This window comes from Mustela nivalis (genome assembly GCF_964662115.1).
Source record: "Mustela nivalis genome assembly, chromosome: 1".
NCBI lineage: Eukaryota > Metazoa > Chordata > Mammalia > Carnivora > Mustelidae > Mustela > Mustela nivalis.
In genome coordinates this window covers 92,375,949-92,401,863 of record NC_139020.1, presented here as the reverse complement: position 1 = coordinate 92,401,863, position 25,915 = coordinate 92,375,949, and the positions used below count along the sequence as shown (strand labels likewise).

Genomic DNA, 25,915 nt, shown 5'->3' with positions numbered 1-25,915 from the left:
GTAACACTCTCATTAAGGGAAGATTTTCACTGACATCTTGACTATCAAGTCCCAACCACCCTTGGAGCCAGGCAGGCTCCTGTCTGACAGACATCCAGCAGATGTCACTGGATACTACCTCCACAGCCTACAGGGCCTCTTACCACACATCCTCTCCTGCCTTGTAGCCCAACTAAGTCACCAAGCCTCCAAAAGAGCAAAAAATCCAACTGTCTCTACCTATGTTCCCATGAAAGACAATAGGATATCTGAAGATCTGAACATCTTTTATAGCATTTCAGATCTAGAAGTTACCACAGAAATGATCTATCGGGGCACTAATGGTAATTTGGGCAGGACAACTTCTTGTGCATTAGCATTTGAGCCCCATCCACTAAATGCTGGAAGTGCATGCCCCATGTCTCTGTGACCCTCACAAGTAGCTCCTTACATTTCCAAACATCCCCTAAGGGAGGTCACACAGCCCCTGGTTGTGGGTCAGAACCACTGAATGAAAATGAAGCACAGAGAGCTTTCATGAGTTCCCCCAAGACATAGGGATAGCCAACTTATTGGTTTGCTTATAACCCCACTTATTTTCCAAAATGATCTGAATGTGTTGAACAACCCAGTTTTCATTTAGCCAGAATTCTCCTTATCTCCATTTTACACATGAAGGAATTGCCCAGGGTCGCACAGCTAGAAAGTACAGGAGATCAGAACTCAAGCTTTGAGCACAAGTTCCACTATGTTACTCCCGCTGCTGCTCAGGAATGTCACCAGACACGGGCAGTTGCTGGTACCGTGTGTTAGGCCCTTGTGCTGCCCTGACACTCTGAGTCTGAGAAATGCCATTATCCCACCAGGTACTGCAAGGAGCAGCCACGTGTTTCTATGCTTTCATCGGCTTTGACATCATCGCCACCACTGGAGAGGAAGCCAAGAATCCAAACACGTCCATCCCTTATGCTATCACCGCCTCCCTGGTCATCTGCCTGACAGCATATGTTTCTGTAAGTACTACATCCTTTCAGGACCATCCTGATGGCCTTTTCATATCTGACTTTAAAATGGAGCTCTGGGACTGGGTTACCTTCTGTCAGGAAGTGGTCCTTCCTTGTGCAATCTTGGTAACTGTATGCATGTGTCCACACATGCTCTATCCCCATCCACACGTGACAAGAAGAAAATCAGGACTGCAAACTGGACATGTGAGCAGCCCTGAGCCCTCACTTCACCCTTGGTCTCTGAGTCTCCATCCCCATTCCTCCCCACACACACAGGCTCTGGGTGTCTGCTGCTGCCCAGGGATGGTGTACAGGGAGTGGGCTGCTGTCCAAGGAGCTCAGATCATAGGCTGGCAGTAACGGGTGGGTGTGCAAGCAGAGGCATTGTGGACCTCTGTGCACCCTCCTCAATGCTCTTCTGTCTTCTGGGAACTTCCCGGCAGCGGGAGGCAAGGCTCTCCCAGAGTGGGGAGAGAGAACACATCATCCTCTAGAGACACTCTTCCCCTTAAATCTCAGAGGAAATTTCTTTTTGCTGTTGCTTCCTCTTTTTACACTGGCCCAAGAAAACCTTTTTAAGGTTTTCTGACTAAAAGTAATCTTCAGAAGGAAGCCTTCAGCCTTGTCTTCTCAGGGTCACTTCCCTGAGACGATCTTCACACTCCTCATGTGTCATTTGTCAGCTCCCATCCCAGAATTTCTATCACAGAAATAGTTCACTCACAACCAACATACCCCCCACCCAACCCCTGGCAATGGAAAGAACCAGTTGAGAAGCCAATAGGTATGTCATTACACCAATGCCCCAGGCCCTGAGGGTCCCACTCACTTCGGTTACCAGAAATAGGAAAGAGCCAGCAGCTGGGGACATGTCCTATCAACACTGCTACACCAGCTGCATAGCATAGGAAAAGTACCTTTCTCCCAGCAACTAAAGCAAAACAATAACATCTTTAGCAACTAAGGAAGCCAGACCAGTGGCTGGCTTGATCATGATGGCAAGCTGCAAAATCATATTGTCCTGGACACCAAAGGAAAACACAAGAGTAGCCTTCAATGTGGTTTATAAGGAATTCACCTGCTCCTCACAATTGTTTTATGGGTAGGTCAATTATCACCTCGCCCTATGCACACACACGCAAGTGGCTTCATTTTATCCATACCCTAGTTATCCCTGCAGACAGCATGTTTAGGGAGTGATGTGGGAAGAGCAGCAGAGACACTCAGCTCTGCCTTTCCCCTCTTATTCCTCCCTCATATCCGTCTGCCTCCTCCTGGGGTCAACTCCTGTGGCACACACAATAAAGTTAATAATCACAATTCCTTTCATAGAACAGCACTTTATAGACTACAGAGTACTTCTATGCATCTATCAACTTTTTGCCCATCCTGATGTAATGTGAACAGCAGGCACAATGCAAATTGCTGTAGGGATCCGTCCCTCTCTCCTCTGGCCCACCCCGAAGAGGATGTTGCAAGTGGTGAAGTTGCTGGGAAACATTCTCTTTTACAACACATGGCCCTTACCCATGACTCAGGGGCTGTTCGGTGTTGTGCTGGTCAGCAGGTTGTCATCCCACCATCAGAAGAGCCAAACCGTGGGGCTGTGGTATTCCATCCTCCTGTCCTCCCTAGCAGCCCACAGCTTCGCCGGAGGATTTTGGCTCCTGAGAAATATGCAAAGAAGTGGTCTAGAAATGCACTGCCCTCTCCCTTTCAGGCTCTGAACTCCCTTCCTGATGCCAGTATTGGCCTCTGCAGGCCAGGGAAGGCCTGGCCTTATGACCGGTGGCTTCATGGCCCAGGGCCATGAGGAAGGGATGTTATGGCAGATTTATCACATACAAAGGAAGATAGGTCCTGGGAGCCAAGTGACTCCTGGCTAAGCAAAACCACAATAGCCTTACAAAACCAGAGTAGAACTGGGTTCCATCCCAGTGCCATAATTTGTTTGTTGGTCTGCTTGGCTCCTGGCACTGAGCTGCAGAGAAGAAATGGAAATATGAGCCCTTATCTGGGTCACATCTTTTAACTGGCTATGGATTTCCAATCACTTATCTTTGGAGTTTCTATCTCTGGTGTTCAGGGTGAAAGGGAGTATATAGTTAAGACTGTATAGGACCCTGAAAGTATAAAACAAATGAGAGTCTGGGCTATGTGGGCAGTGTGCCCATGGTCACTGCTAGGCCCTGGCTCCAGTGCCTTTGGCTGCCATTCCTTCCATCTGGTAATATCTGCCCTTCATTGGACTGTCAATGTAGTTCTGCTGTTGTAGGGCTTACATACCTGCATACTTACTCCTCAGTTATGAAAGGGCCCGAGAGATACTGAAGATCATCTCTCCAAGACCACTAAATTCTAATGGGAGGAGAAAATACTGAGACCAAGAGCTCTGGAACCCAAGTGACTGGTCTAAATTAAGGGCATATGCCAGGAAGTGGCAAATCCAACATCCAGATCTCTATTCTCCTGTGGAACATCCATCCATGCTGACCATCCTCTCTACCTCCAGCCATGCTTTTTCTTGTTTTAACAGGTGAGCATGATCTTAACTCTGATGGTGCCATACAGTGCCATCGACACGGAATCCCCGCTCATGGAGATGTTTGTGGCCCATGGGTTCTACGCTGCAAAATTCGTAGTGGCCATTGGGTCAGTTGCAGGACTGACAGTCAGCTTGCTGGGCTCCCTATTCCCAATGCCAAGGGTCATTTATGCCATGGCTGGTGATGGGCTCCTTTTCAGGTAAGGGCTATGCTCCATGAAATGTATTCTATTTTGCCATACCTGTCCAGGGATAATGTCACTCACAGTCAGCCTGACTATAATTTTTTTAAAGATTTTATTTATTTATTTATTTATTTGGCAGAGAGAGAAATCACAAGAGCGCAGAGAGGCAGGCAGAGAGAGGGGGAGAAGCAGGCGCCCCACTGAGTAGAGAGCCCGACTCGGGACTCAAACCCAGGGCCCTGAGATCATGACCTGAGCCGAAGGCAGAGGCTTAACCCACTGAGCCACCCAGGTGCCCCAGACTGACTATAATTTTGATGTGAATGTAAGTCGCATAGACTATGGAATTTGTCACATATCCTAACAAAGAGTTTGAGTGAAAGGAATATAAGCCCTGAAAGGGTCCCTCAGTTTGACTCTGGGTCCCTCAATCTAGCACAAACTAGTATGTTCCCTTAACTGCCCAATCCCTCTTGTTCAGCATTGTGTGTTACTTTGTGAAGATTCTGGGTGTCCAACTGTCACACTGGGGCGGCTTCCAGAGGGAAGGAACATCTCAGGCTTGCCCTCAAATTGAGGCCTGGTATTTCCCATCTCTCCACAGCCCCTCTGGAGCCACAAACATTCCAATCTACCATCACAGGGAGGATAAGACCATTCCGAACAGAGCCTAATATCAGTAGCAACAATGGCTACCATTTATTGAATATTTGTGTATCCTAGGTGCTTTGTATACAGTATTTCAGTTAGTTATCATAATAACTCTGTTTTGCAAATGAATATAGAAGATGAGTATACACAGGTGAAAATAACTTGCCCCAACACCCAGTTACTGAGTGGGGATTTAAACTCATGACAGTCTGACTCCAAAGACCAGATTTTTAACTACACTAACATTGGCCATGAAATGGCCAATCTGTCCATGGACACAAAGGGAATGTGCCCCACCTCTTGGTTCCCAGTGCTCACCATATGAGGACATGCAGTGAAGGCATTCTTCAACTGCACGAAGCAAGGAATAAAGCATAGAGATCAAGGAGCTCTCAGGGGTATGGAGGGATCTCCTCAGGGACTTTCTGCCATCAGCTGTCATCTTCTGCTTCATTTCTTCTGCATACCCTCAAAGTCATCACAAGGTCCGAGCTGCCATGTTTGGGAGCTGGACTGATCCAGAAGAGGCCAATTATCATGGAGATGTAACAACTTCACGCATCCAAAAGGGTTTTCTGCTCTCAAAGAAAGTTAAGTGGAAAAATCCCAAGCTCAGCCAACAGTCATGTGTAAAACACAAAAATAAGAGAAGGGAACCTGGATGGCTTAGTCAGTTAAGTGACCAGCTCTCAATTTTGGTTCAGGTCATGATCTCAGGGTTGTGGGATCAAGCCCCATGCCATGCTGGTCATGAAGTCTGCCAAGATTCTCTCTCTCCCTCTCCCTTTGCCCCTACCCTCATTCACACTCACTCTCTCTTTCTCTCAGAAGGAAGGAAGGAAGGAAGGAAGGAAGGAAGGAAGGAAGGAAGGAAGGAAGGAAGGAAGGAAGGAGAAAAAGAAAAGAAGGGAGAAATGGAAGAGAGGAGAGGAGGGAGGCTTAGGAGGAGAGTGAGGAGGAGAGCAGGAACCAACTTAAGACCCACAGGAACTACTAAAATAGTACCTGCCATTCATTCACCTTTGTTGGTCTTCTCCAGTTGGTAACTGGCTGGATTTAGCTGCATCTATGAGCACATGTTCTGAATTGTGCTGTTTTGCCAGCTAAACCCCTGCACTTTCATTATAGAGCAGTGCTTCTCAAGATTTGGCATAAATCAGAATCCTCGGGAGGTTTTCTAAAGTATAATTTGCTAGGCTCCACGCCCAGAGATTCTGATGTAGTAGGTCTCTGGTGAAACCTGAAAATATACATTTCTAATAAGCTCCAAGGTGATACTGATGTTGCTGATCCATGGACTCACCACACTGGGTAACACAGGGAACCCCAAGCAGGTATGTGAATTCTCCATCCATCACTTCTTCCTAGGAAAGCTTGCACTTCAATTCAGGTTTCTGACATACTTCCTAAACTCAATCAACCCTTCACATCACATAATGAAGTAGGAACTTTAATAAAGAAGTTTGCCTCAAAACCAAGGCATTCAAGTAAATTCTTTTTAAATTATACTTCGAAAACCAAATCCTACGGTAGGAATAGGAGCTGAATTGAAACCAGTGAATCCAGAAGTAAATTGGAGGAGAAGGACCAGGAGGAGTTAAACCACGTTAGAGTCTGTCACCCTCTGTAACTCACTGCTAATCCTCTGCTTGCCCCTCTCTCCAGGTTCCTGGCTCACGTGAGCTCCTACACAGAGACGCCAATGGTGGCCTGCATTGTGTCAGGGTTCCTGGCAGCTCTCCTCTCACTATTAGTCAGCCTGAGAGACCTAATAGAGATGATGTCCATCGGCACACTCCTTGCCTACACCTTGGTTTCTGTCTGCGTCTTGCTCCTTCGATACCAACCGGAGAGTGACATTGACGGTTTTGTCAAGTTCTTGTCCCAGGAGCACACAAAGAAGAAGGAAGGCATCCTGGCTGACTGTGACAAGGAAGTTTGTTCTCCTGTGAGTGAAGGGGAAGAGTTTTCTGGCCCAGCCACCAACACATGTGGGGCCAAGAACCTACCATCTCTGGGAGACAACGAGATGCTCATAGGCAAATCTGATAAGTCAACCTACAATGTGAACCATCCCAACTATGGCACTGTGGACATGACCACAGGCATAGAAGCTGACGAATCTGAAAACATTTATCTCATCAAACTAAAGAAGCTGATTGGGCCCCGTTACTACACCATGAGGATCCGGCTGGGCCTTCCAGGCAAGATGGATCGGCCCACAGCAGCTACAGGGCACACGGTGACCATCTGCGTGCTGCTGCTCTTCATCCTCATGTTCATCTTCTGCTCCTTCATCATCTTTGGTTCCGACTACATCTCAGAGCAGAGCTGGTGGGCCATCCTTCTGGTTGTTCTGATGGTGCTGCTGATCAGCGCCCTGGTGTTCGTGATCCTGCAGCAGCCAGAGAACCCCAAAAAGCTGCCCTATATGGCCCCCTGCCTCCCCTTCGTGCCTGCCTTTGCCATGCTGGTGAACATTTATCTCATGCTAAAGCTCTCTACCATCACATGGATCCGGTTTGCAGTCTGGTGCTTTGTGGGTAAGCAACTTCCTTTGGAGCCTTGAGCATTCCCTCTCAAGGCCTTGAACAGGCTTATCCCAAAATTACCTCCTAGCTGGACTAGGTTTCTCCATTGCAAGAGAAATCTGGCTGGTTCTACGGACACTTGCTTTCTGCATTAGAGTCAGTAAAGCCAGTTATGCCCTTTCTGCCTGTTAGGGTCTTGGTCTTTGGTTCTGAAGAATGATGCTGATCAATCCATCACTTTCCATCACCTCACTGAATACCATTACCGGACATTTTTTTTATGGATAATTAATTCCATAAAAAGTCCACTTAAAACGAATCCACATAATAAAGAGATAAAAATAACACAGTAAAAGTGAGAGTAGAAATGTTCAACTGGAATTCTACCTTGGAAACTAAAAATTATAAAACTAAAGTTTAAAAAAGCATTTTTCTTACATTGGACAAAATTAAATTAAAACACCAATCATGCCCTAATTTCTTTAACAAGCAGAGTATGAATTAAGTGTGGATTTTTTGGCATAATATTTCTGACTAAATTATACCATTTCACATCCCCACTTCAATTCATATTGACTTTTATAAAATATCAAAGACTTTTTCATTTTTTTCCCAAGATTCTTTTTTCATCCTTCAGATATTCTAGTCATTCTCTTGGGAAGTACCTATCATGCCATCAGTCTTACTGATTTTCTCTTCTCCTGTTGGTAACTGATGTAACTCTGCCAGCTCCTCGACCGTCCACAACTTTGGGTGTAAATCAGAAATGCTCTCTCCAAATTCACATTTATTGCCTTCGAAAAGTCCTGCAGCTTTCCCAAGATTTTTAATCTCCCTTTTGTGGCTGATTTATATTATCACATGTTTCTCACACCTAACAAACACTGATGTTCATGAGATGGCTGGCGATTGGTGCTCATAATAAGTTGAGAGGGAGGTTTAAATGAAGTCTAACTTGGAAGTTCCTTAGTCACCCTCTTGAAGTTCCCTACACAGATTGTAGCCCTGAAGCCCCGTCCTCTCCTTGAAGTCAGGAATATGGGTGTTGAGCACTGCGTCCTCTGTGCCTAGAACACAGCATGTGCTTAATAAATACTCCTCTCTGACTACTGTTTCGATGAGAAAAAAAAAAAAAACAGAATAGCTGGAAAGAAGCATGAGGAGGCGGAATTTAAACTGTAAGCCTGGAAGATAAGATTTACATAGAGGGAAGTAGGGAAGAAACAGTGCTCGGAGGACAGGGCTTTGGTCTTCCAGCAGATTCCTCACTGCTGAAGACCAGCCTGTGTCTTCTTGTAAGCATCCTGGCCCAACTTTTCACGACTCTAGGTCTCATCCATTGTTAGGCTTTCAGAGGAGTTCTTGAGAGAACCTCACTAACTCGTCAGGGTTTTAACTACTTACATGATTATTCACAGTTTCTCTTCTCCATTTAAACCTATTTCTATTGGAACATGTAGCTAACCAATGGAAAGATTTGACTAAGAAGGGAGAAATGTTTCACTCATGTATTTGTCAAATGACTGAAGGCATAGACATGAAGACACAGGCATTCATTCCTAGAGTGTTAAAGCTGGAAAGGACCTTCACTATCTAGTACAGTGTTACCCACAGGGTGGTGACCAGTCTATTGATAATATTTGGGCTGATTTTAGAGAGTCTAGGAATGAATTTTTTTGAGTTTTTAAAAATATTACATAGTTATTATACATTTTCACACATACTAGAAAAAATATATTTGCTCACACCAATCTGGTAATTATTTTTAAATTTAAAATGAGTCAAATTAAAGAAAAAAAACATCAGTACTAGTACAGGTGCCATGATTCATAGTAATAATTAACACTTAATATAGCCCTTAGCACATACCAGCCATTATGCAAGGACTTTCCTCACATTAATGTATGTAACCCTCAAAATGACCTTCATTTTACAGACGAGGAAGCTGAAACATTTGACTGAGGTCACATAGCTAGAATTTGGTAAAGCCAAAATTAGCAGTTAGGTGGTGTGGGTCCAGGGATCGTGAGCACAGCCACTACACTAAGGACGTGGTACTGAAATAATGGAAGTTGGAGAAACACCAACATCATCTATCCCTCCCCACTTCTCCATCTCTTGGTTTTACAGATGACAAAACTAAACTTCCAGAAAGTTAAATAACATTCTCAAGGTCAACAGGAATAATGGGAAGCTCTTGACAGGGCTATTACTAAAACCCAGTGTCTCCACGCTCAGTTCTGCACCTGGTACCGCCCCACCACAGTGCCCCTGAGCATCCTCCTTATTGGAGCAGAAAGTTTGATAAGTAGTTCCTGCAGATTAACGTCTAATGTCAGGGCTGACTCCGCAGGTGCACAACCTCTGCACACAGGGCCCCACATTTGGTCTAATGCTCTGCTGCTGCTGCTGCTTCCTTGAATTCTTACCAAAATTTTTTCTTCTTAACAACTTTTTCCCAAGAGGCTCTATGATCTCATTTTGCACTGGGGCCCACAAATTACATTACCAATTCTGCATTGTATCTGTGTTTTCTGGAGCACCAGAGGCATTTTGCAAAAGTGGTAAGGTGGTGGGGATCCTTGCCTTTGGAATCAAACCACCCAGGTTCAAATCACAGCTCTGCCACCTCTGTGTCTTGTGACCTTGGGTAGTTCACTTAGCTCCTCTGCGTTTCAGTTTACTCATCTGTAAAAAATGCAAATAATTCACTAGTCTTGATCTGGTTGCTCTTTGAGGCTTAGATAAGAAAAGGGATGCCTGGGTGGCTCAGTTGGTTAAGCATCCGACACTTGATTTCAGCTAGTCTCAGGGTTGTGATCTCAGGGTTGTGAGGTCAAGCCCTGGACCGGGCCCCATGCTGGGTGTGGAATCTGCTTGGGAGTCTCTGTCTCCCACTCCCTCTGCCCCTCCCTGCCTCTCCCCTCCAAAAATAATAATAATAATAATAATTAATTAATTAAAATTTTAAAAGAATATATTGGGTAAAGTGATACGGATTATTTCTCTCCTGCCCTTCTTTTTAAAATCTAAAAGGATTCATTGTCCTCCAGACTAGCTATCACATGCCAAAATACAGCATGAACCTGTTCTGACTCAGGTTGCCCTCCCAGTTATCAGGCAGAAGAAAACTCCCAGAGAGCCTTTTGCAATCTTGCTGATAGCATAAACTTCAAACCTGTTCCAGAAACGGATACTCCCTGACATGGGAGGAAATCACCCTGCAGCCTGGGGCTGCCCAGAGGGCACAGGAGCTCACAGCTCAACAAGTACCCAGCTGCTAGCCACCAATTTCCTTAGCATCATGGTCTTTGAAGACTGGTACATGAGTAAGCTTTGCCTAAAACAAAAATTCTCAATCTCAACTACACAGCAGAATTGCCTGACTGCTGAAATATTCTGTGCCCAGGATCCCCCCCTCAGAGATTGTCTCAAGTACTGGGCATTTTTTAAGGCTCCCAGGTAATCATGAGCAGTCAGGTTTAAAATGATCTAGAACAGTGCTTCTCAGAGTTGGGTCCCCGACCAACAGCATCAGTATTACCTGGGAACTAGTTAGAAATGAGATTTTGAACTCTATCGCAGACCTACCAAGTCAGAATCTTGAGAGCAATTTAGGTTTTAACAAACCCTACAGAGTATTCTGATGTATGCTCAAATGTGAGAACCATTGACCTAGAGAGAAAAATAAGAAGATAATTAGTAAGCAGGGTAGATAATTTAATTACAAAAACTCCCTGTTTTCCAAAAACAAATTTTTGCCCATATAAAATATATCTATCCCACAACCCCATATTGGCTTATAAAATTTTCAGTGCTCTCATAGAACAAAGATTCCACCTCTAAAATTCTGAGTCTCCAAAATGTCAGATTTTTCTTCCTAATTTCTCTATTCATAGTATAACTTTCCTGGGGAGAACAGAGAGATATTTTTAAATGGAACTTCTTATGAAACAGCAGCTACTTTTTTAAAAAGATTTACATGGTTGAGCTGAGTCATAACTTGATAATCTTCTTGGGCACTTTTTTTTTTTTTAACCAGGCTTCTCTAAATGAATCTTAATTACAACATTTTTCTAACAATGTTTTGCTAAGCTTTTGACCTTCAGATGAGCACGACTCATAGAGTAAAATAAGGCACAAGTCCCAACAAGATTACTCAGCACTTGTTTCTTTTCCTTCAGACAAGAGGAATAACACAAATAGCAAATGTTTGATAATCCCAACAAAATGAGCACAGAGAAGCCTGAGTTTTCCTTTCCTCTGCTGATGTGTTTTTGTAAAAGAACACCTCAAGGGGTTGGGCAGAGTCTCAGGGAGTCTGAAGCTAGCAGTGACCAATGATGACACTACTCCGTGGCACTGTCCAGCCCTACGGTTCCCTGTGGGACTTTGTTAAAAAGTAGCCATCTGGTAGACCAGCTCATGGGCCCCCTCACCTCAAGGGCTGCCAAGTTCTTGCCTGCATTTTTTCGGCCCCTCTGGGAAAGCAAATTCCTGTCTATAGATGTAGAGAACAGACAGTGATTTGGCAATGAACCTCATAAATCCTGTACTAAGACATAATTTCCAAAGAGAGGACATACCTATGGTCTTTACCTTTGCTATCATTTGAAAATCCTTTTGGAAATGGACTCAAAGCAGCCGTTGTCAAGAAAGGAAGAGGAGGGAGGAAGGGGGCTGTGAACTGGGGGCAGAGGGCATCAAGACAAATCAACTCCTGAGGATATGTCCCATAAATAAGCTTGAAACTCTCCCTGTAGGCAGAGGAGAAAACAATTGGCAACTTCACCAAATAAATGATGCTCAAAGGGGGGAAAAAAAATCATGAAGGCCGGGATGAGGACAGTAACATAGCCAGTGCAACTGGGAGTGTGGAGGGGATCCCGCTACAGTCCAGGCTACCTGCTGGACGGGGCTGCGCATGGAGGAGGGGGCCTGGGGATCTCATGGCTCTATGCCCAGCAGCAGTTGCAGGGATGGCTCTCCTTTGAGACAAAGGAATGAAGGGAGAGGGGGCCTTGGCAGAGACAAAAGTCCTGGGGCAGGTGTGTGCAGCGTGCCTGGGACACAGAGCCATGACACAGTGAGCCCTGGGCACCTTTCCCTCAACATCATATTTGTAAGATTCATCCATGCTGTAGGTTGTGGTTAAGTTGTTGGTTCTCCTTGCCCGGCAAGCCTTCCCCCGTGAGAATAACACACTGTTCTCGTGCTCATGAACATTTAGCTGGCTTCCAGTCTGGGGCTCTTACAAATGGAGCTTCTGTGAACATTCTTGTACATGGTGTTTGGTGGACACGTGGGGTTTCTGTGGAGTTAGATGCGGAATTGCTGGCTTGGATTACTGGGTTTTTAAAAATATTCCTTTACAAGCTTGTATTCTGTCTCCTGGCCATTCTAGCCCCTCAAATTAAAAAAAAAAAAAAAAAAGGGGGTCCCCAGTTCCATTTTGCGGATGGGAGACTGAGGCATAAAGTCATGTGACTTTATATTTGATCTGTGGCAGAGCCAGGGAGAGAGTCTCCAGCGCCCCCCAAACCCCCATTCAATCCGAACCTGCTCCTCCTGGCCACACCAAACTAAACAAACCTTATTGTTATTCTAATCAACAGGGTTTGTGGCGGTATTTTAAAAACTAACCAGCAAAGTGGGAGTTGGTAGGGATTGCAGCGGGTGGGGAGGCACCTTCTCATCACCATCCCATCTTCCTTTCCGCACTGGCAAATGTCTGTTTTGGAAAGCTGATCCCGGGGTAGTAAAAATAAAAAACGCTCTGCGCATAACAAAGTGCCTCAGCTATCTGCAGCGGGCAGGGCTTCCTGCTGGAAAGTGAGCCCCAGGAAGAGGCCGCTCCACCCAGCCTGAGGTCGAGGTCGGGTGGCCCTCCTCCTCTGGCCGCCGAGCCTGTGACTGTGTACAGAGGACAGGAAGCTCCCAGGGGACTCTGGAGATCAGGCAGCTGCTCCTTAGCCAGGGTTCAGGCCAGTGGGGTCAGAAATCTGCTGTTACTGTCCATCTCCAGGTCCCCCCGGGCTCTGTGCAGAGCTGAGCTTTTAAAAGTTCAAGGTGTTTCCCCTTGACCATCTTGATCCCCAGAGATACCTCCCCCCTCCTCCCAACCGCCTCACTTGTAGGTTTGGGGTCATTTACTTAATTTGCCCAGGTGGATCCACACAAGCAGAGTAAATGGGTGTGTTGCCCACCCCCCCCCCACTCCCCTCATGCTCAGGGATCCCAGCATCTGAAAGCAAACTTGGCATTTCTAACCCTGCCTGGGTGGGTTGGGAAGAGCCATCAGTTTAGACTCAGGAGATAGAAGTTCCAGCACCATTTCAGTCACTGATTTATTAAACAGGTCTTAACCTCTCTGGGATGATCAATGAGAAAGGACTTTTCTACAAAGGGTTTTACGATCACAGAGTGTTCTACCACATAAAGAAAGCCCATTAAATTGCCAAAGGCTTGATTCTTCATCTTGTCTAGCCTGAGTCTCTCTTGGGCACGTTCTCTATCGGAGAATATCTGTCTGAAAGAAAAGCCAAGGCCTCCTTTCAGGTATTCCCCTTCACTGCAAACAGCCTTTCACTAGACTCATTGCCATTACCTCGGAGAAGGCCTGGCATTCGGCCCGTGTGCCTGGAGAACAACCATGTCTGTTTTTCAGATACTGAAACCCTTCTGTGCCTACTACTAACTAGTGGGTGCCCTGCGTCTCTGTTCTCCCTAACTCAACAACTCAAAAAAATAACTCCAGCCCAGCCAGAGGGTCTGCAAGACCCCCTGCAACACAAAAGCTAATTCCCTTCTGATTTTTAACACCACACATGCCTTTTGCGTATTAGAGCTAAAAGATGTATAACTACAAAGCAATGGAGCGGGGTTTTTAAGGAACAGCAGGATTAAATATGCAAATATCAATTAGCCTCCTCATTCTTGAGGCATGGTTCCAAATGACTTCTGCTTATGCAGAAAGCAAATCCTCTCTGAAAAGTAAAACTTTGCCGTGTGTAAGGGTTTATGAAAGAACATGATGCCCGTCCCAGTGACAAATAACAGTGCCTGAAAACTATACGAGGCAGTAATAGTGTCATTGGAGTGAATCTATAGTCTCATAAAGTGAAGAATTAGAATTTTTCCCCACGTGCTTAATAATTCAGGGAAATTTCAATAATTCTGGATATCAGAAGATACTAAGGAATTATTATCAGTGTTTAGATGTGATAATGATACTAAGTTTTTAAGTCTATTTTAAAGATACGTACTTAATTATTTACAGATGAAGCATAGGATGGAAAGGATTTGTTTCCAAATGATCTAAAAACAAGGACTCAGGCGGGTGGGTGTCAGGAGGAAGCAAGTGATGAGTATTTGGGCTTCTTTATACTACTCTCTCCACTTTGGTACACGTTTGGAATTCTTCAAACTAAAAAGCCAAGCAAAATTGTTTTCAATCAGTCTATTCCCCCCGGCCAACCCTGGTAGGTGAGATACACCCTGGATGGGGACCCGGGGAGCCCCTAAGAACTCACAGTCCCAACACCATCCGTGTTGCTGTGGAAAATCTTTTTTTGTCCTATACCCCCGTTTCCTGTTTCTGAGACCTATGTAATCCTAACCTCCCCACTCCCTGCCCCCCCACACACACTCACACACTCTCACACTCACACTCACATGCACATTCCCAAACAGGCTGGGAGGAATCTAAACAAGATACCACGTATAATGTTTTGAACTCCTTGGGAGAAAGATACAACATAAATCACGCATCATGAGGACCTCAGCACCCAGAAGTGTTGTGTGAAGTTTGGTTTAGATGATTCAGAATTCCCAGAATCCCCACAGATTTTTCAGAAACTACCTCATGCTTAGTTTTCTAAGCCAATTGAAGAAAGAAAAAAAAAAGAAGCAGAAACAAAACACCCTGCTGCTACACAGGAGGCTTTTAGCAGCTCTGTTTACTCCTCCGACACAAAGCCTTTGTTTATGTGTGACAGATGGTCGTCCATGATTGTCTCCTCGCTCTCTCCACCTCCCTTCCACCCTCCCTCCCTCCCTCACTTCATTTGATCCCCTCTGCTGCTTTGTGCCCCTCCATTTTTCCTTTCCTCCAATCCTTGGTGCCTTACACCATTTTCCTTGAACTTACTCAAGGGCCAACAAGAAGCGTCAGGCAGAATGCCAGTCCTTTGCCCGGGCTGACCGTTGGCTGTGTGGCTTCCACCAGGCTGCATGCACACAGTCACTTCTTGGTTCAGACCACTCATGTTTTAAATATATATATATATATTTTTTATATATTATATATTATATATAAATTATATATATTTTTTAAATATATATATATATATTTTTTTAATTTATTTATTTGAGATTGAGAGAAAGAGAGCATGGTGGAGAGAGACAGAGGGAGAGAGAGTCTCGGTCAGGCTCCCCACTGAGCACAGAGCCTGACCCCGGGCTCACTCCATCCCCCCCAGCCCCCTCCACCCTGAGATCATCACCTGAGCAAAAAGCAAAGAGCCAGATGCTCAGCCAACTGGGCCCCCCGGGCGCCCCGAAATATATTTTTAAGGACAAAATAACACCTTTGAAATTATAGGAGGCTCAGAGCAAACATTAAAAGGCCCATAAATACTTACACGACAGATTTCCATGGGTTGCTTTTTCAAAGTCATCATAGTCAGTGCATTCAGGAGCACACGTGTTCCTCTGGATACCATCATTCCCCAAGAACAAAGAACGAATGCAGCCATAACCCCTTACTCAGGGCATACTGTGATAAGCACAGTCTGTAAGCCGGCCTGCAGAGCGAAAGTGTGACGGACCGGGCTTACAAGACTCTTCTCTCTCTCCATGCGATTGTGGTTTTGGCCCTCAGCCTGCTTCTTTTTTTTTTTGTAAAATGAAGGTACTCAAACAGATCTAGAGACTCTTTCCAGCTCTAAATATCTAGGATTCTATGAGGCTCTTAGAGAATTTCCATAAATCAGTCTACTTGACACCACCACACCTGGTGGGGGCAAGGGAAGATCTGTCAGAATAGATGTCAGACCATCTGGAATGATGACCTGTGTGATGGCAGAGCAGAGAGCTTAGAGGCAAAGGCAAAAGAAAAGAAAGGGTATTAAGTTCAATAGGGAAATAACTCACTTATAAATAGGGTCTGAGAAGGGGGTCAGATGGAAAGAATTGATATAATAGAGACAAAGCAGGAATCGGAGGCAGGATTTGACCCCTGCCTCAAAGCCTATGGGGAAAGATAGCAAAAATGGGCAAAAAGAGCTGTGTGCCTGTTGATCCCACCTGGTCTCCTGAAATTTATTCTCAGGTCTCAAACATGCTTCCAATAGAGGCATTCTCCAACCAGGAACATACTGTCCCTTTTAGAAGGGACCTTAACATGATGCCTTGTCCTACACAAGGGTAATAACTATCCCCCATGGCTACTCCCCCCCACCCACACACACACAAGAAAGAGTAAAGATCCGTGTTCAGAAAAATGAAGTCGCTATTTGAGAGTAGCTACATCTGCAAATGATTAACTCTAGGATTTATTACCAATTAGGACTATAAATCTCTGCTTACTTTGGCTCCTAGAAAGTTGATTTCACTAGGGGATGGGGCAGGGGGTAAGGAGAAAGTCATTTGAAACAAAGAGGGAGAAATCCAAGTTGAAAAAGACCCATTTCAAATTCAAAAGGAGCAGGATTTCTCAGGCACCAAAGAGGGAAACAGAACAGAAGGTGACCTTGTGGTTCTGAGCAAACAGCTGTGCAGATGCCTGCAGGGTTAGCAAAGTCAAAGGGATGAGTGCCACTCAGAAGAGGGATTCTGGGGTTTGGAAGGGAGTTGTGTAACTGAGTGGCATCCAGTGGCCAAGCCCTAATATGGCCAGTGTAGACAACAGAGTACAGGTCTCGGGAGCTTTATGCTCCTGGTCTGAAGGAGTCCCAGTATTGGCTGCCCATTTGACTCACCTGTGAAGCTTTAAAACATACCCATGCTAAGCGAAATAAGTCAATCAGAGAAAGACAATTATGTCTCTCTGATATGAGGAATTTGAGGGGGGGTCATGGGGGTTAGGGAGGGAAAAAATGAAACAAGATGGGATCAGGAGGGAAACAAACTATAAGAGACTCCTAATCCCAGGAAACAAACTGAGGGCTGCTGGGGGGTCAGGGGGTAGGGATAGGGTGGCTGGGTGATGGACATTGGGGAGGGTCTGTGCTATGGTGAGTGCTGTGAACTGTGTAAGACTGATGATTCACAGACCTGTATCCCTGGAGCAAATAACACATTATATGTTAATTTAAAAAATAAAAGATATAATGAAGAGGGGAAAAAATAACTATAGCTATGCTTCGATCACACTGCAGACCCATTAAATTAGAATCTCTAGGGGTGGGGCTTAGGTGTAAGGACCGTTCAAAAACTCCCCAGGTGGCCCTCCAGCTGAAGTCAGAGTTGAAAGCCACTGCTTACCCATTTCATCCTCATGGAGCCTCATGTCATAGGTGCAGTGACTATCATGAAGAGAAAATGAGGCACAAAGAAGCTAAGTAACTGCTCTGGGGTTACATGGCTAATAGTGATGGAGGCAGGATTTGAACCCAGGGCTCACACTCTTAATCATCATGCCCTATGACCCCCCAAGGCTATGATTCTCAGCTATTTTAAACTCTGAGCCTCCCTGAGCTTTTCAAGATAGAAAATGGGGGTTGTTGAACAATGTTTTAATTTTATTTATTTATTTATTTAGAGAGAAACAAAGAGAGCATGAGCAGGGGGGCAGAGGGAGAAGCAGAGAATACCAAGCAGACTCCGAGCTGAGTGAACCCTGAGATCACCATCCAAGTGGAAACCAAGAGCTGGATGCTTAAGGGACTGCCCCACCCAAGGGCCCCTCAAACTATTTTTATACTTAATCACAGAAAAATTATAATAGAAATGAAACATTAGCCCTAATTAATGTTCCATATTGCCTAGGAAAACAAGTTTCTTCCCTTGGCTTGGAATGACATCAGCTAAGGAGGTTGCAGTGGAAATTTCATGCCCATCAGAAGTTCTCACTCATTCATTCATTCAACAAAGATTAAGTGCCAGTTTTCCGCAGAGTCTTAAAATAGAAGCACCTCCCTGGGCAGATAATCACACCGTAGGCGTTCCAAGGGCCCTAAGAGTGGCAGGCAGCAGACCCTTTGAGAGCGAACCGCTCTGAACGGCAGTAATACAATACTCCTTTGGTGAGTGAAAAATGGCGAAGTAAACCGTGGGGCAGTAGAGGTGCACTGCTGGGTGGGGAGATGAAAGATGGCGCCCCTAACGGGGGCGTGGGGTAATAAAACGCTGCAAGAAGGTTGGGGAGACACTGTAGGCGATTCACAAATATTTCTGTCGGGGCGGAAAATGCAAATTCCTAGTTGGCACCTGCATGAGTGTAGTGATACAGGGAGGTGGGCCAGAGGTGACTAGAGGGTCCACATTCTGTCTAAACAGGCAGCTGGCGCTCACCTCCCATCACACCTGCCATATAGGAATGTGGGAGTAGGGTCGTGAGACCCTCTGACGTTTTTTAGGGGAAGCTGTAAATACGGGTCGCTTCATGCCAGACAGCCCAGTTTTTAAAAGACACTTAGCTGGAGTCTCTTCCAGACACGATGTAGACCAAAGAAAACACATCCACCGCGGACTCCGCTTTCACCACTGAGCACACCCCCCGCTGGTCCCGTGGATCCCCGGAGCAACTGCTTATCGGCCTGTACCTCTCCCTCCCTGCAGGTATGCTCATTTACTTCGGGTATGGCATCTGGAACAGCACCCTGGAAATCAGCGCGCGCGAAGAAGCCCTGCACCAGAGCACGTACCAGCGCTACGACGTGGACGACCCCTTCTCGGTGGAGGAGGGCTTCTCCTACGCCACGGAAGGCGAGAGCCAGGAGAACTGGGGCGGGCCGGCCGAAGACAAAGGCTTCTATTACCAGCAGATGTCAGATGCCAAGGCCAACACCCGGACAAGTAGCAAAGCGAAGAGCAAAAGCAAACACAAACAGAACTCAGAGGCCCTGATTGCAAATGATGAGTTAGATTACTCTCCAGAGTAGGAGTAAACACACAAGAAATGTGTAGAAACGGTGGTGATTCCTTTTCAGTAACTTAAACCGTGGGCTAGAGGATGAAAACATTTTTGGCTCTCATTTCAAAAATTCAGCCTTCCCCAGAGTCAGTCCCCAGTCATAGCCTGTCATTTGCTAGTTTTGCTCTTCCGGATAGTTCTGTCGAAGAGTTTAACCTGGGTTTCATCACTGATCCCCTTGTTTAAAAAAAAAAAAAGAAGAAGAAGAAGAAGCTAAACCAGAGGCTGCAAGAAATTCTGTCTTAGGTGTGACCATCAGAGCTGATGGCGGCAAGTGTTTCCTAGGCCTTTGCTTTGCTGGTTGAATCTTTTTGCTTCTTATGGAGACCCCAGAAGCAGGGGGCTCACTTTGGGGGCCACCCTGAGGCTGCAGCTCCCCCTGGAGATGTGCCAAAGCAGGCAGGTGTGGGTGTGGGCAGGTGGACGTGGGCACTTTCTCAGCAAGAAACGTTTGGTCTGAAATCTCACAAAAACGAATTCGTGGAGAAGACACAGGCTTCTTTTTATTCACCAAGGTTCTCCCAATCTCCAAACTCTCACTTTAGGATCCAGCAAAGGTTAGGGACTCTGAGACCATTTCCCCCAGAGGTCTGAGAGCTACCCTAAGTCAGCCGTGCAGATCCAACAATGTGGTAAGAAGCACCATCAAAGCACTACTTGAATGCCCAGGAAAAAAAAAAATTAAAAAATCAGCTAACTATCCCTTGCAGTGAAGGCCAGAAGGGCACTGGCAGAAGTTAACTCTCTATCATACCTTTTCTTTTACCAGCCTCTTGGCTCCTGCTGATATCATGAAAGGGGGCAAAGTCGGAGCATGATTTCATGGCATTATTATGCCTTGAAGAAGTAGGCCGTTTGTTTTCTAATCGGATAAAAATCTTTACAAGGAGAAGTGACCCAGCCACTGAGATCACATTGCAAATTCTATTTCAGATTTCCAAAATTATAAATTGCGTAGTTTGTTGAGATTTGCCACCGCGTGAGCCGCGGGGGCTTCTCTGAAAACAGAACTGTTGAAGCTCGGCTTGTGAGGTAATGGCATTCCAAGAGATCACATTTCACTTCTGAACCTTACTCTCAGATACGAGTAGCTTGCTTTTAGATACGTATTTTGTCTGTTCTTCCCAGAGCAGGTTCACCGAAGCCCAGAAAAATGCCTACCTGGTAAGGTCTGCATCAGGCCCTAAGAGGGGCTCTTAAAGGAATTTTCTTCTAAATAACCTAGGTGAGAGAATGTGTGGCAGGAAAAGAAACACACGGCTTATCAGTTCTACTCCTGGGTCCCCGGGATTCCCGCGGTGGCCCGCTGTCTTGCACGCGTCAACGCGAAGGCACGGTGGCAATCAAGCTACAGTCTTTATGGGGGTTTTCTGAAAGGGGCGCAAAATAGCAGATTTCTTGCCCTCCCTCTCCCGGATCTAGTACTATGCCAAAAGTTTTCTAGACTACATCAACTAATGTGAAGTCTATTCTCTGTTGAAAGGTTGAGGTTCGTGCCATCTTGGCATACCTTAGGATTACAGACAGGAGGCAGAAGTCCATTTTTTCACTCAGTGAACAGTGACTGAGACTGTATCAAGTGCGAAGCAATGGGAATAGAACAAAGTGTAATATTCTGCCCTTGGAGGCTCCCGGGGCAGGGAATGAGCAGCACTGGCATCTGACAAATGCAGATAAAACCACCAAGCCTGACAAGCCTTCCTGGCTGATGCCCTGGGCTTTAATATAGAATAAAATAGAAGGTCAATTGAACCTAGTTGTTTTTTTTTTTTTTAAAAAAAACGTGCTTTTAAGTAAATTGCATATTGCACCTATGGCCAACGAATGCCAGTAAATTCAAGTAACGCCTATTTTCTAGAACTTCTTTTCCATTCTTCTGTATGAATTGTTTAGAATTCTGGTTTCCTGGGGTCATTTTGTCAATGTAACGCGTAGCAACACCATGTTTTTTTCTTCCCTAAACTTACCCCTAAAGATACAGTGCCTGGTCTGTGAAACACACCCTTGGGGATGAACTATGGATGAATTATCAGTAGTTTTTGGTGAATACAAAGTTTTGAACTAGTTTTGAGACTCAACAAGTCTGCCTAAACTAAATACAATGTGTGAAGCCTGAAATATCCAGATAGATGGCCGGGTGGGGGGGCTATATTCATTAAAAATGTTCAAAAAGAAATATGGGTGTAAAACAACAAAATCTTAATGTAGCTGAAAGAGCTCCCTTTCAGTAGTGAGTGTTAAGTATTAAGGTCACGATAGTTTGCTGGCAGATGTATGGAATTTCTGTAGCATGAGGAGAGAGAATACAGAGTGAACACCGTTGGTATTGATTTTGCAAAGACTCTATGAACTCTTCTGGTTCTGGAAACATTTCTCCCAGGTTGTATCTCCTTTCTATAATCTTGGTCTCTTTATTTCTCTAAAGTTAGACAACTCCCTAGCAATCTTAGTTTAAAAAAAAAAAATTAGTATAATAGAGAAAGTTTTTTTAAGTAAATTGACATGTTTTTGTTCATGTTTCCCAGCCTCTATGAAATGGTCCCAGGTTTCACAATGCAGTTTCAAATACTGTCAATTACTAGGATGATTATATTAGTGTTTCCTAGCAATTTTCTCAAGACCGCGTTAGTGGAATCACGTTAAAAGATCACCTTATAATTACTGTAGAAACTTAGCCTTCTTGAATGGGTCCAAGGAAGACCTACATTTTATTGAATTCTTCTCTCCTGCAGGAGCTTTTCCAGGAAGGTTTCATTGTGTGAATTAGTAGTATGAAACCAATTATGAACTTTTTTGTAATTGTATTCAATTTATTGGTACCCTGCTTCCTTTCAGAAGGATTTCAAGGTGGCTATTAAAAAACATATAATGCAAAAATAAGCGAGGAGCTTGGGTAAATAAAAACAGAAATAGAAAGGATAAGACGAGGCTAGAGTGTGTTCAGTGCACAAATGCAAAATCTTGATATGCATTGCTAAATTTTCCAATGAGGTAGCAACTTGAAAAACACTGAAATTGTTGGGAAGGACAAGACAAAATACTCCTGCATGATAAGAACAAATCTTTCCCCGTGAGGGCAGAGAACAGCATAGATCTTTGAAACCCACATACAAGCTCCAGGCTTAGATTTTGCCAGCTCCCCGTGCCTGGCATAGAGTGGATGTTCAGTAAAGTATCTGATGATCAGATGGATGGCTGAATGGACAAATGAAAGGAAAAGGAAATATCACCTATTCAAGAATGTTTTGTGGAGTCCTTATCTGTGCTATGGTCTAAGACATGGGGGAACCAGGACATATAATATATATCAATAAAAACCATAGAGAAGGTGACATGTAAGATGAGGGAGTTACAATGTTCAACAAGAGTTCAAATACAGAAAAGACCTCCTTCCGCTGGGAAAAACAATAGCGAATGTAGTCCTTGCGTGGAGCCCTGTGGAATGGGCAGAACATTTCCCTCAGGTAGAAATGGGGGAAAGGTTTGCCAAGTGGAGAATCAGCATGAGTAAGGCAGAGATGGGCTGAAAGCGGTCTCTGACTAATAATGTGTACTGTGCCTCCTGCATGGGAAAGCAAGAAGCTAGTTTGAAAGGAGCTTATGATATACGCATGGTTGAGCTATGGAACAGTAAGAAATAATGCTGAGAGGGTGGCGATGGCTTATTCACAGACAGACTTGAACAACGAACTAAGCTGGCTGGCTCTCCTTGGGTGGGGAGGCACCAGGGAAATGATGAACGTATGAATCAGGGAGGACTGGGCTTTAGGAACCCAGGGCAGTGGCTTCATCCACTTGTGTAAGGACCTAACAGATCATGCACACACTTCGAATAGATTTAATATGTTAAAGGGGAAAAAATATCCAAATTTTAGCAATGTATGATTGATTCCTCTTTTGAATCCTGTCTGATTTCATCCTTAACCTAGGAGAAGCATAGTCATTTAACATGTAGACAGACAATACCAAAGTTGTTCACAGCCATTTTAAAGTTTTCAACAGTAACTTTAAACAAACCTACCTATTTTTTTCTAGCTAACTAATCTAAAAAGTAAAATCTTAGCTCTAGATTTTACTGAGCTTGAGCACAAGGCCACTTTGAACTGGTGAAAGGAATCAGATGATAGAATTCAGTGAAGAATCCAGTTCTACGGCTTAGTCACTAATGGCTAATCAAATGTCTACATCATGATCATGATCATGGGGGGAGGGGAAGCTGTTGAGATTAACAACACATGTCTGTACATACAAACCCAGCAATTACTGGGAAACAAAACACAAGCTCCTCCAAAGAAATGTCTTTCCCCTATTCTCCTGAAAAAGACTGATAGACTTAATTTCCTTCACATCACATTGTTGGAAGTTTACAAGGGCATACCTTTTCTCTGCATTTTCAATAGAAGCTACAGGAGTATGAGAATCAGCCCACAAGACTAGTAGAAATGTGTGTCCCCTCTCCCCCGCTTTTACCAGGCACGGAGATGACCGTGGAAGCTCATGGGTGGTCAGCTACAGGTTCACCTAAGTTTGTATCTCAGAACAGAGAAGTCAGAAGTCAGGGAGCATGTCCCAATCCTGGGCTGGAACCAACTCACTGAATCCGGGCAGAGTGAATGGCCCGCTCTTGGATGTAAGCTTTCAGGCTAGCAAACAATCCAGAGATAGCCTTAATTTCTGATGCTGGTGGGGAAGAGAGGAGCGAAGGAAACACACACTAGGGGTGCATGATAGCACTCCATTTCTATGCCATATGGAACAAGACTAGTCAAAGAAGGTGTTTCTAACCAACATTTTCTCGGAGTCTCGGTTTCTTCTGCATGCTTGTATCTCCCTGACACCGAGGACCCATTTGTCTTCAAGGGTCCTTTCGAGTCCCCAAGAGAGAGAGAGGCACTCACTGCTAACCACAGATGGGCTGGCCGTGAAAGAGCCAGTGCTTGTCATTAAAGAGCAGGCAAAGCCAGGAACCACATCCCAAACTACAGGAACCCGGATGTTGTTCATTGAAGGGTGGACTTCGTATTTCCCAGTTCCGTGGTGATGGGGGGCAAAAAGGCCCCTTTCCTGTACATAACTGTTAGTGCTGTGTCCATTTTTCTCTCTAAGACTCCAGGAGGAGAAGCTATTGTAATTCCTTTTTCTCCTCAGGAGCTACCGCTTTCGAAAATGCTTTCCTCCTCTTGCTTGGCTTGACTAACACACGCATCATTCTGAAATACCTAGGCAGCTGCCTTTTGTCAAAATGATCTCTCTTAGAAAATGTCCTTTTTTTCTTTTAGGACTTAAAGCCTAAAAGGGATTAGTGGAAGTTTTGCAGCCCACCAAAAGTGAACGTAATTCTGCAGTATCAACTAAAATAGTGTTAGAAACCATTAAACAGTATTCTACATGCGTGGAATTACGAAATTTGCAGAGAACCTTCACAAAATCAGCTTTGGGCTTGAAGCCTTCCGAAAGCAGGGAGCTGTAATTCCTTACCCTCCGAGAACTTATTAGTACATTCTGGTACAATATGGAGAGAAAATGGCTTTGTGTAAGAATGAAGAAACAGGGCAGCCTAGATTTTTTTCATCAGGGACCCCCTCTATGCTTTCTTTCTATGACGCTTTCCTAACACGGACACTGGTGACTTTGGCTTTTAAAGAGAATGTGGGTCATGTAAATTTCCCTTGAAGCACAGACTTTGAAGGACTGTGTTCCTTCAGAGAGTGAGATGAGGTGAGTGCTTCTTGCACATCTCCTGGTGGGTATCGGCAATTGCCAGTTCACGGGTCTCACTCATTCATGCTCCTGGAAGCAAGAAGCTACACCAGAAATCATGGACTCCCCAAAGCAAAGACATGCTATGTTAATGCTACAATAGCGCATAAATACCTCAACTGTCTGGGCTGATAGAGGGGCTGCAGGTTTTAAGAGAGCAGATACTGTCCTCCTCCATGTAGTCACACCATCTAACGACAGGACTCAACATTCTAGCTTTCTTCACTGTGGAAAAGAAACGTCACTGTTTAATCCGTATCCAAAGTTCTAAATACAGCTTGTAAATTTTACTGACTTGTTTCCTTTTGTTGGGTCCTTGAGAAGTACAACTTGCTTTTTGCAGATGGTAATTTCTAGTGTCTTTCTCTGCTATATTTTTTGTTTTTGGTATGAAATTGCTGTATTTGTTAAAGTTTGTTTGTTCTGTGGTTTTTAATTCCCATTGGTGCACTGTACAATGGGGTGTTGTAGTGTATCATCAAGAAAGAAATAATATGCCGATATGTTATGGAGTGTGTTTTATTTTCAAATGATTCTGTGGTGTTGATGATATATTGATTTACCAAGATACTAAGGGAAAATTCTAAATTTACCAAAATGTGTATATTTTAATAAATGTGTAAAGCTTTATTGTGTGCCTTTAAATTTAAAAATGGGTTATAAAGAAAGTCAGAAACAAAAGTGTCTTACTATAAATCCATAGCAATGTAAAGCTTTTACACAGAAGACTACCAAAAGAAAAAAAAGAAAAGAAAAAGGAGCTTTCCCATATTTTGTTGACCTTAACCAGTATCTGAAGTCTGATATTTTCTTTCCATTCTAAAATGGAGAAGAATAAGTGAATCTTGCCTTAAATGTTTCAATTGTCCTTTGTAGAAAAGCCAGATAAATGAGCTCATTTCTTTTGGAACTAAGTGCATTACTGTGGAAAATTCATTTTCAGAATAAAAATATTTCAAAAATTACAGCTAATTGACTATTAAAATTTGAAGAAAGTCAGTGCTATCCTACCGTTTTAAATTCACTTCATTTCCATGAAGAGAACAGAAGTTCTTCTTTAGTGGACTCTTGGGAGAACAGCAAGGGACCTGATCTCCTTTTGACTATTTTCTTCTAACATG

General features: G+C 44.4%; 2 protein-coding genes across 4 annotated transcripts in view; one reads left to right on the top strand and one right to left on the bottom strand.

Moving 5' to 3' along the window:
• LOC309870095 (uncharacterized protein) overlaps window positions 1-15,677 on the bottom strand; it is a 45,998-nt gene extending 30,321 nt beyond the window's left edge. For both annotated transcript variants that reach the window (XM_082742194.1, XM_082742195.1), the window contains exon 1: window positions 15,541-15,677. In XM_082742194.1, coding sequence (XP_082598320.1) covers window positions 15,541-15,654 — 114 coding nt within the window. In that variant the 5' untranslated portion in view covers window positions 15,655-15,677. The remainder of the gene's footprint in view (window positions 1-15,540) is intronic.
• Window positions 1-25,424, top strand: part of SLC7A14 (solute carrier family 7 member 14) — a 116,099-nt gene extending 90,675 nt beyond the window's left edge. For both annotated transcript variants that reach the window (XM_082742165.1, XM_082742164.1), the window contains 4 exons: window positions 846-992; window positions 3,523-3,731; window positions 6,033-6,910; window positions 18,680-25,424. In XM_082742165.1, the coding sequence (XP_082598291.1) occupies window positions 846-992; window positions 3,523-3,731; window positions 6,033-6,910; window positions 18,680-19,002 (1,557 nt within the window). In that variant the 3' untranslated portion in view covers window positions 19,003-25,424. The remainder of the gene's footprint in view (window positions 1-845; window positions 993-3,522; window positions 3,732-6,032; window positions 6,911-18,679) is intronic.
• The last annotated feature ends 491 nt before the right edge of the window (window positions 25,425-25,915 follow it).